The sequence below is a fragment of the Antedon mediterranea genome, chromosome 1 (genome assembly GCF_964355755.1).
Source record: "Antedon mediterranea chromosome 1, ecAntMedi1.1, whole genome shotgun sequence".
Lineage (NCBI taxonomy): Eukaryota > Metazoa > Echinodermata > Crinoidea > Comatulida > Antedonidae > Antedon > Antedon mediterranea.
In genome coordinates, this window is record NC_092670.1 from 11,122,003 (window position 1) to 11,133,585 (window position 11,583).

At 35.1% G+C, this 11,583-nt stretch overlaps 1 protein-coding gene across 1 annotated transcript; it reads left to right on the forward strand.

Annotated features, from left to right (window-relative positions):
* Positions 1 to 4,324: 4,324 nt before the first annotated feature.
* On the forward strand, positions 4,325 to 10,574 carry LOC140056223 (uncharacterized). The gene is made up of 9 exons (XM_072101521.1): positions 4,325 to 4,481; positions 5,660 to 6,340; positions 6,576 to 6,647; positions 6,762 to 7,558; positions 7,678 to 8,473; positions 8,573 to 9,072; positions 9,181 to 9,443; positions 9,526 to 9,774; positions 9,864 to 10,574. Exons 2-9 carry the CDS (start codon positions 5,794 to 5,796, stop codon positions 10,393 to 10,395), a joined length of 3,756 nt encoding a protein of 1,251 aa, XP_071957622.1. The 5' UTR covers positions 4,325 to 4,481; positions 5,660 to 5,793; the 3' UTR covers positions 10,396 to 10,574.
* The last annotated feature ends 1,009 nt before the right edge of the window (positions 10,575 to 11,583 follow it).

The window sequence follows — 11,583 nt, forward strand, 5'->3', positions numbered from 1 at the left end:
ATCTTATATGTATATGAAGATACAGTAGATATTCCATTATCCAACCAAATCAATAGACAACTCAGTGTGCACCAATCAAAATGGTGATAATAATGTCTGATTTACATAATAATGCATGAACAAAATTAAACATTAAGATATACATGCTCTTTTCTTTTTTTAGACGCATTTTTTTGTATAAATTGTGTTTTAAGTTTAAAATACAAAATACAATATTTAAAATACAGATTGCCTTCTAAAACTTTGGTTTGCTATTCGTATTTCAATTGAATCGTGCGTTTGTACGCATTACCTCTTTTTTTTATTGAAATGAAAAATTGCAATGACATTGATATTCTTTTATTTCTGTGTAATTTCTTTTTCTCACCTTTAAAAGTATCACCGGTTAAAATATTGGATAAAGAGGTTTAATTATTCCTTGTTCTTCATTGTTCTTTCAGGCTTGAGGCTGTCCATTACGGGTGTCTTCCTTTGTGTCCTAACCAGCTGGTTTATCCTGAAATATTTCCAAGTAATTTGAAATAATCTAAGATGATTACGATTAATTTCAGTATTCTGGATAAACAAAATTGTAAATACTAGAGGATGAGCTCGCTTCGCTCGCTCCCCTTCTAGGAAGTGTAGACGATGGTTCTCGGAATGATAAGGTTCTCCTTATACGTTTTCTGTCGGTTACCATTATTGAAAATGCTTGACATTCGTAAAACTGAACTACTTTGTTTCACAGTGTTTTAGATGATTAATAAAATTTTAAAGTATAGTTTTTATTGTTTGGTAGGGCCCTTTGAGGAGGCGGAGGTCATTTGAGGGAGGTGCTTATTCGAGGGAAATATGTTAAATTTTTTAGTTTTAATAATATGGTAACATTTATAATCAAATGAAATCCTCTAATAGATATGAAAACTGGTAAAAAAAAAAAACAAATGCTTGGTAAATTGTAGATAACAGTGCGGTGAATTCTACTACAAATAGTATAATTGTGTTATTATAAATATGTGGATGGATGGACGTTTATTAGATAGTTGGGTTGGGGGAGGGTTATTATTCAAAGTGATGTTTTATAGGAGAGGCGTTTATTCAAATGAATACCATCCTAATAATTATTAATACATTATTTAATTTAATCATCTTTTGAAACTAACTGCCGTGACAGAGTGGGCCCAAGAAAGAAGACATTACGGCTTGCAACATGGGCAGACATCTCGGTCCTAACGGGACACAGGAAGATAGCCTACAGTTATTCCTGCAAGCTTACTCAATAAAACTCAGCTATCGGGATTTCACTCGAAAAATGTCTTATCATCAAATCTCCCTATGTAATTTTACAATACTATTCCCCACAATATATTCTGATTCTTTTAATATTTAATTTGATCTTTATTAATTTGCAGTATAATTTCTATTATTTAACTACTGTACCTTCACACACGCGCGGTATGTTTTAAAATAAACAAAAAACTGAAATGGCTATGACAACTTTCAGTCCTACTATCTGATTTTTTTTTCGTCTTCCAAAGGGACACTCTATTGATTGATGGAAAGTGCCTGTTTCCAGTCACCTTTAGGGTCAAATCTATTATTTTAACTGCTCCCTTGTGTATAAAAGAGAGAAAATATTTGAAGCCAGGTTGTTGCAAGGTGAACTTATCTTAAATCTTAAACCCGGAAATTACTTTGACCGGGAAGAATTGAAATTGAGATGAAAATCTAATGTTGAAATCATAATTTTTTTTTTAAACTCTTTATAATATCTTCCTTAGATAGAAATATGGAACAATAGCGTCGCTGTGAACACTAATGTTATCAAAATCTACGTTTCGCGGTACATCTCAGATAGATAAGGTAGGTATCCAAGGCGGAGATTTGTACCGAAGTTTTTGTATTGTGCTTGCCTATGTCAGAATTAACCATAATTTATATATAGATATGGCGCCACTGCAATGAAGTCACTTTCTCTTGGAATCTCTTTTATTTTTATAATATATGATGAAGATTTTTAATCAAATTATATTGAATTACTTTTTTCAATATCTTCTGATGACTGTTTACAATACAAAACATCTACAGCGATTCTCTGCACTGCTTTCAAGTCAAGAATCAAAATGGTATCAACATTTTCTAAATTGAAGAGAAAATCATATAAAACTAGATTTGAACTTTTCACTTAACAGTAGTTAGGTTTTCCACGCGCACAACAACAACAACGTGCACAGTAATTTGCTATAACCATCCCATAATCGGAAGTAAATATGTTTAAAGTGCTGAATTGTGTCTACCTGTACTTTGTGCACGTTGTGTTTGCGTGGGTAACCGAAGTGACAATCTAGTTAGCCTTAGGTAATGGAATGCAACGTAATACAAGCAGTTGACCAATAACAAGGGATAGTTTGAATAATCCATTGCTTGCGTTGCATTATACATTTGCGTAGTTTGTATGTATTTCTGTAGTATTTATATTCATTTGAATATAATATTTCACCACTGTAATTAAATAAGTTGTTCAATATTCAAATATTGAATCAACTCGACTCTTTAAATCTCTTTTAGGAGACATGGGACATAAGAAAACTTGTTTATCTCCAAGAAATTACATATATATGTATATTATTTATATTACAGGCTGTATATTTATATTATATTTTTATAAAAATGTTTAATAAAATTAAACAAATACATTATTGTTGTCCTATATTGAATTCCGTGTTTCAATCTCTTTTGATGACTATTTATACAAAACAACAGCTGCGACGATTCTCAAGCAACAACAAGTTAAGAATCAAGTCAATTCAAGTTAAGTAAATGTATTGTCATTTGTAAACATATAAAAAACATTTACATTGTAATGAATATGAACGGTTTCGGCTAACAGCAAATAAATATAATTTAAAGTACGTGGTGAAACACATTTTTACTTTGTACGTTGTTTACAGAATTTTTCAGCCGTTGGCTGCCTTCTGTTTGTACTATTTATGTGTTTTTTTTTAATGAATAAATACTTATATATATATATATCCCCCGTCGGACACCATCCCGGTATTTCTAGAACTGGTAATGGTATCACAATATTTTCAAGATAGAAGGGTAAATCATAAAGTTTGGTTTTTATTAATGCAAGTACCTTGACCAACAAGTAATAGATTATTGGAACTGTCGCTTGTCATTGGTTAATTTCTTGCGTTGCGTCCTAGTGCTTAAGGCCAATTTTCGAAAATGGCCAAAAAGCGATATGTTGAGGTAACATTAGGTGATTTTGACTCTTTGATTCTCTTTTAGGAGACAAGACATAAGAAAACGTATGCAAAAATCTTCAAGAAATTACATATATGAATATTTAATTTACCGACTGTATATTTATATTATATTTCATGAAAATGTTTAAAGAATCAAACAAATACATTATTATTGTCTTATATTGAATTACCTGTTTAAATCTCCTTTTATCACTGTTTATACAAAAATTATTTAAACAGCTGCGACGATTTTCAAGCAACAATTATATTACGTTGCTTTCAACTCAAGAATCATAATGCTATTGCAATATTTTCAAGATTGAAAGGGAAATCATAAAGTTTGGTTGTCATTACTGTACTTGTACCACCCTGTACTATAAATAGTCCAGGCATTTTTTTTGAAAATGGCCAAAATATCCACAGAATGTTGAGGTAACATGCGCAGAACACGTTATGCGATTCTGCGCATGCCAATTATGATATAAAATCATGAAAAAATAAAAGGGTCGTAATTTGGTACAGGGTTTTGTTAAAAAATGGCCAAAATATAGACTTTTTAAAATATTGAGGTAACATGCGCAGAACAAATTGTTCGAGTCTGCAGATGCGCAGGACACATAATTCGATTCTGCGCATAACAATTATGCAAAAGTAACCAGTTATGTGAAAAAACAAAAGAGTCGAAATTTGGCTAATTTCTCTGTACTATAATACATTGATTTTTTCGAAAATGGCCAAAATATCGACTTTTAAAATATGTTGAGGTAACATGCGCAGAACATGTTATGCAATTCTGTGCATGTCAATTAGGATATAGTAACCAGTTAGGTCTATGTGAAAAAATAAAAGGGTCAAACTTTGGCCAACTTTCGAAATTTTCCCTGTACTATAGTACTACAAATAACCCATATGTGCTGTAGAATTGGACAATGAATTGAACAACTGATTGACCAATCAGAGCAGCGGAAAGCGTTCCAAAAGTTGAACAATCAGAGCACTGAAAAGTGACGTAATCAGAGCATTACAAAAATTGTTCCAAATTTGTCATTTTGACCAATCAGAACACTGAAAAGTGACGTAATTAATATGTGACTTCAACAAGTTTTTCACAACACAAACAATGATGAGATTTTGTCCAGAGACTTACATGCGACAACATCTTTTTACAAATCCTCTAGACTTATTATTATTAATTTCAAGGCGAATTCTGGTAGTAGCTGTATTCAACTCGAACGTGTACTTGCATTAAAGGTAAGAGCGAAATTGATTTCATGCTTGAAATCGGCATTTAAAGTGTTGATAACTTGTTTGGCCTAGGCCTAGCCATAGTCAATAGAAACTATGCCATGCATGGCCTAGCAAATGTGTTTGTATGGGTGCCGACGCTAATTCTTGTTGGCGGTAGTCTGCTCTGTGTGTGGTAAAATGCATTTGCTATTATTACTTATCCCCCTAATTACCAATAGGCCTACATATATTTCATAAAGTATTAACAATAACGCATGCCTTTACTATATAGCCTAGGCCTAGCTAGTAGGCTAGATAGAAAGACCTCTAGGACTAGGTAGGCCTAGATCTTTTTTGGTTGCCATGAATTGTAAGTCAAACCATGGGCCTGTAAGGGCTAGGCCCTAGTAAGACGCTACCTACTTAGGGCTCTCTGTTATTTTTTTTCTTCAAAACTTACTACAGTAGTTTAGACTAGGCCTAGGCTTAGATTAGTATTTATCGTAGAACCATCCCATAGTAAATAAATTTAGTTTAAAGTAATTAAGCTATTCTTTAAAGTTTAATTTATTTAATATTTTAACAATCCTACTACTAGTTAGACTAGCCTATGTACCCTGTAATAGATTTTAGGCCTAAACATAATTTTAAACTATAAAAAACTAAATGTGTGGTGTATCAGAATAGCATCCATGGGAAACAGACTAAAGCCTTGTTCACATGTCAACCCTTTTAATTGATAGATAAACAATTTAACTTTTATTATAATGATTGTTTAATTAAGTGTAGGCTTCAACTCTTTGATCTAAAGCATTCGTTTAATTAGGCAATCAACTGTATTTGTGGATTTAGATAAGATTCTCAAATAATTTGATTGCATTAAAGGAAGTGCTCAGGGATCAAAGAGTTGATACATACACTGTTTAATAAACAAAGATTATTCAATTTACTCTAATTTATGTTGTAATTCTTTATATAGTTTTTTTTAATTGAAAAAAAAACATAATTATTCATATGTAATATTTTCTTAATTTAATTTAGATAAAATAGTTTGTTCTTAGTAGATATGTTTTAATGCTATATGTAATTCATTTTATTAATATTTTACATTTAAAGTCTTGGTCTACTATTAATTATTACTTGAGAAATTTTAACCCACAGATATTTTATTTTATTTAGATTTGATTTTCTTTTATTTACAGCCATTTACTACAACTGCACGGTGCACAGTGGCATTATACGGGTAAAATTTTCTTTTTTCACATACTTTACTTACATATATTTTTGCCTTTGATCAGGTTTTTTAGTTTTGCAGGTGTTCAATAGACAGTACAGTATGTTCAGACCAACTTTTCGGCGCAGTGAAGAGGGTGCCTTAATTCTTGAAGATACATCTGCTGCTGTAGTATTTAACAGCTTGAGAAAACGACCAACTGGCAAGTGTCTAACTCCTGATGATGTACGGCAAGATGCCTTGAAGGAGGTGTGCAGGCTGGGTGGAAACACCAAAGATGAATGTGATGTGTTGGGCTGCTACAAGTTTCAGCATAGTAAATACAGTGGACAAACATTCAAGTGGATGGTCGAAAATGTACTGGAATATGCAGTATGTTTTGTTATTAAAATGGCTAATGAAATTCCAAGTACAAGTTCACTTAGTATTAACAAATTCAACTTTAAGAGGTACTTGGAGTCTTTCCCAGAAGGCAAAGAAGCCATAGCAATGAAAGAAATAAAACGCCGCAGGAAATGCCCAACTAGACAGACATCGTACATACCTGTTGGTATTAAGCTACAAAAGGTTGAGGATGTCACAGATGAAACACTTTATGGTACTGATGTCTTTGATGCTTCTTTGCAACCATCAACCTCATATGCACCAGGTAAGACTTATTCCATATTTGTGTTTTTTGTGCATTTTCTAAATTAATAATTTTAGGTTTTGCATTTTTAGTGCCTGTGTATGTTGTAGGCTTGCTGGGTTTACGTTTTTTTTTATGCATTCATTTATACTCAATCATAAAATCGTGTTGTTTAAATACATTGCTTTATAGCATACTGTAGATAGCGAATGAAAGTAGTTTACTGCTAAATATTCTTTAATTTTCCGTCTTACAGCTCAACCAAATACATCTTATGAACCTGTTAGTACTATGCCATCCACTACAATAACTATCAAACAGAGTGAAGGTAGTTTATTTCAGTGTAATTTTAATTATTTTGTTTGATTTTTAAAACTAGAAAATGAAAATTACATAATGTAGTTTCATTAATTATACAATTTTGTTTTGGTTTTTCTTGCAGATTGTCTCATACCAGATAAATGGAAGAAGAACTTGCCCGAGATCGATCAGCAGTGGATTTCAAACACCTTATTCAAGAAATCGAAGAAGGGGACTGCAGAGTTGGATTCAACTAAACTCAAACAACTTTGGTATTATCCACCTCAACCGGATCCGCTCAACAAAAACATACCCATGGCCAACAGTTACTTCGGTCATCGTCTTCTTCTTTGGTTGCCCCGCAAGACTTGGCAGGTCAAGCTGGTCTGCCCTCGGCCAGAATGCAAGAGCTATCCACTAACATCAGGCGGCCTCCATGGAATCGTTCGTCCGGTCCTGGATTTAGACTGCCACTACTTTCTTGCAACAGAGCAACTGAGGTGCTCTAATTGCAAACAAAGACAAATTGGCTGGAGTGAAAACATTTTAAAGCAACTTGATTTAGCACATCGCCTTCAGTTTCCTGTTGTACTTTCGTATCACTTGGCCTGCGACAACCGGGTCCTGCAGCTTCTAAAGTACCGCGGTCTCGGTAACAGTCCATCACAGCTTCGCCAACAAGTCTTAGAACAACACACAAGGCGGTGGAATGAGAGAGTGGCTCTCTACTTAGAAAATTGCAAGAAGTTCTGTGGTTCTCGTGATGATTATGTCATTGCTGCTTCTAAATTTGATGAGGTGTCTAAAATGATTCCTGTTCCCTCTGTCCAATGGTTCCTTACCATCTACTGCAACGAAGTAATGGGAAGAATCGACGAACTCAAGGCTTCTATCACATCGACGTTCGGAAGAGTGTTGAAAATTGACTCGACCAAAAGGGTAAATAATTTATAAACAATACTATTTCTGCAATTTACTTTTAATTATTTGAATTTTTTTTTTTTTGCAGATTGTGGGGAAGCTTTCTTCCTAATAAATTTGTTTGGGTTTTTTTGCAGATTGTAAGGAAGCTAGCCGGTCGTGCATGTGGAACAGGAGCGTGGGCAACAAACGTCGGAAATGAGTACGGCCAGGTGCTCATTACAGTCCTGACTGCTGCAGAAGGATGTGGCTTAAACAACATGACAAACGGCATCATTAACCGATATGCTTTGGCAGGCGTACCTCCTCCCGAGATTCTCTACGTCGACCGTGACTGCTGCGGTCATTCAAGCATAAGGAAGATGTTCAGCGCCTGGCCTGACATGAAAATTCGTCTGGACATCTGGCACTTCATGAGGAGAATTGCTGCAGCTTGTTCAACAGAATCACATCAGTTGTATCCGATATTTCTCAAACGTCTTTCCGCTTGCATTTTTGAGTGGAGCGCTGACGATGTTGAACTTCTGAAGCTCGCCAAGGGTGAACAGCTCATTGCAAGCAAGAAGCATTCCAACCCAACAGACGACATCATATTGAAAAACATCAGCAAGAAGGAGTATGCTTTACATTGTCGCAGGACAACACGAGGGACTCGCGAGACTGCCAACCTAATCCGAGAGCTGCTGACTTCCCTCGATGGTGAAGAAGGCCGTGACACAATGGGCGTCCCACTCTTAGACTCTGAACAGACCTGGGATATCTGGAGCTCACAAGAGCGACACATCGCCTGCATCCAGGATCCAGAAGGCATCCCGCTCTACACAAAAACCAGTGAGATGCTTAAGGGTGGAGTTACCTTGCCAGTATATCGTTGCGCAAGAGGCTCCACTTCTTTGGAATTGTTTCATCTTCACCTTAACAGGTTTATTCCAGGTACAGTATTACTTTTTATTTGGTATCTACCAAATCTTCAAACCGATCTACAGATTTTTGTATTATTTCATTATTATGGATGTTTTATTTTTTTTTCAGGTGAGCGTGCTAGCGACTTACATTTCCAAGCTTACCTGATGGATGGACTTGTTCAATGGAATGCAAACCGTGCACTAGCCGCTACCCAGTCTGGAGGACCCATCTCCAGTACATATAGTGGACTGCATCAGCATGCTCTCAACATACTGTCAGAGCAAGTGATTGGCAAAAAAGTGTACAAAAGTTTTATCATTCCAAACAAGTACACTGGAGAACTCATCGGAGTGGAGTACCTGTACAACCAGTCGAACAAAGTGCTCGAAACTCAATTTCCTGTCAAAACAGATACCATTTATGATGAAGACTTTGATGAAGAAATTTACACTTTTGATGTTGATGAAGGGTATGATGACAAGACTCAACCAGACTACAAACCACCTAAGCGTTGTTTTAAACCTCGAAATGCTAAAGAACCCTCACCACCCCAGCTGGAGCCCTTGCCTTCATGTGACGATAATGATGATGATGATGGTGAAGGAAAAGCAGCCCTTTTTGACACAGTGAGTTAAATTTGTATCATTAGCTTCTACCTCACAAATTTTGTTTCTGTTTTGAAATACAATGCACGAGTCTGATTATATATTTTGTTTTCATATTTTACAATTTAGGAACTTGAGGATTCCACTGGACCGGACAACATTCCAGGCTACGCCAAAGTTGAAGCCCTGGCAGACTACCTTATGCAGTTTAAGGAAGACAGTGGAGTGATAAGTCAAAGTCATGCTGAACATGTCGCAAAGTTGTGGAACAACCTGGATGCTTATGACAAAACCATTAAGCGCAAAGCACGGCATCAAGATTACCTGACGAAAGGCAGGTTCAAGAAAAGTAAAACTACTTCCGTAATACCTGGTGTCGAAAGCACTCGACGGTAAGGCAGTTTCCAGCGTTTTTTACTTTGTTGCATGATGTGTCTTAAATCTAACTTGTTTCTTTGGTTTTTTTTTAAAAAGATGCTTCTTAGGTCAGAACACCGGGCCAGCTCAGTGGCCGGACTGCAATCGATATATGGAGTGCATTATTACAAAACTATGTGAAGCGTATCCATCTACCGTATCTATCGAAGGTAAACGTTTCCAGCGCTGGCCGCTCATTACCAAAGGCTACAAGAACATTCGTCGGAAAGTGCTGTCGAATGGACACCTGATGTTGTTTGCTAAGCTTCAGTTGATGGAGATAAATCGTACGACACTCATCCAGTGGTGAGTTTTTACTTGTTATTGATTGTTATTTTACGCTACAGTAAATACATTAAAGTTTTTAAATACTGTGTTTGATTTATTTTCAACAGGTACAACAGAACGTCAAAGAAGCAAGAGCGGCAAGTGTTGGAATCTGGCATCTCGGCAACAATACCCAAACTTGTCTCTGATAAAACCCTACTTGAACCTTTAACCAAGCCAGCGGTGCTAAACGTTCATACAAGCGCTCCATCTTTCACATTTGTCCTACCAAAAAACACTTCCGGCCTAGCGACTCTAGGAAACAGACCGTCGATCCCAGTTCCTGGCGAGATAGCAAAACCACCACCGTCAGTCCCTGAGGCTAGCAGTACTCGTATTCCTAGAACTACCCTCTTGTACAGAAAACGAGTGGCTAAAGACATATCGGAAGGGAAACCGATCAAAATATACAAACCAAGAACGTCTGCGATTGTGTGCTCAAAGTGTAAGCAACCAAGATTAAATAAGAACCACACTCAGTACTATGGAAATTGGTATTGTGCTGCAACATCTGATGTGACTTTTAAAGAATGGAAATCGGCTATAGTTGCCATCCGTCGCCTTCATCAAGAGAGGAAAAAAAAGCAGCAAAAAGAATGATTCCAAATGATTGTTGTAGCCATGGATAGTTTTTATACTGTTTCGTATATCTTCAATTTTTATTTGTTCTGTGATTTTATATTCACTTTTTACAAAATATTTGTATTTTATGCAATTTGGCCATTGGGCCACCATATCTAATGGTATTCTGAATGTGCAGTAAAGTTAATAATAATAATAAAAAAAAAAAGTTTTTAATGCTGCCAAATCCAAAGAGCAATGATTAATGTTGTAAATTATTTTGTAATTTTTATAAATTACATTCAGTTTTAATTATTACATTATAATTTACATTATATCATTCATTGCACTTTGTATTTGAAGGTCCCAAGCCCTTACAAAAAAAGCAGAGGGGAAACTTTTGCAGTTGAGTGTACATTAAATGGTGAATTCTATATTCTTGTCAAGACTATTTCCTTAGTAGTGTAAATTCTCAACTATTTTATATTTATTTCAAGAGCAATTCCACTACAATTCATTTTGATGTGAATCAAATAATTCATTCCACCAATTCTAATAATATATTTTGATAATAACTCATACTATAGAGGTTATTATCCAGTAACCTTCAGTTACTCCTCTTACAGTTACACATATCCTATGATACCATGTGGCCTAGAAAAAAAGCCCCAGACAAAGTTAACGGTAATTTTGTCAAAATTTTTGAAAAAGGCTAACTTATCAAACTACTTGGAATATGGTTGGCCAATCAGAAGTCAGGGTGGGTTTTTGTAAATAGTTACATAGTATTTAACATATATATACAATTTTGATTGACAATTGTTCACACCCTAAAAACACAACAAAAAACGTCTCGTCATATTAAAAGAACTAACAATTAATACAACATACATATTGTAGTCGAATTTACCGTGTTTTAAAAAACAAAATTCATGTACTGTAGTACAAGGATTTTTCGAAAATTGGATAAAAAAAATGTCGACTTTCTCAACTTTTAACAAAAAATTTAAGTCTTATTATTCTATTATTTAATATTTTTATTCATTTAATACATCGATCATGTGATAAACCCCTAAAATTGACAGTTTTTAGTATGCCGGTATTCAAAACAACCTCCTAGATTCTTGGGTCCCATTGGCCAATTGTCTAGTTTCCTCATTATCTAATGACCCAGTCCAATTCAGTTTTAATGACCCCACATGGCTCTGTCCATTTCTTGTCCATTTA

Bases quoted from the DNA above. Each gene is read 5' to 3' on its own strand.
- LOC140056223 (XM_072101521.1), top strand. From the start codon at position 5,794: ATGTTCAGACCAACTTTTCGGCGCAGTGAAGAGGGTGCCTTAATTCTT. The intron at 6,341-6,575 runs GTAAGACTTATT...TCCGTCTTACAG, and splicing joins ATCAACCTCATATGCACCAG to CTCAACCAAATACATCTTAT. The intron at 8,474-8,572 runs GTACAGTATTAC...TTTTTTTTTCAG, and splicing joins CCTTAACAGGTTTATTCCAG to GTGAGCGTGCTAGCGACTTA.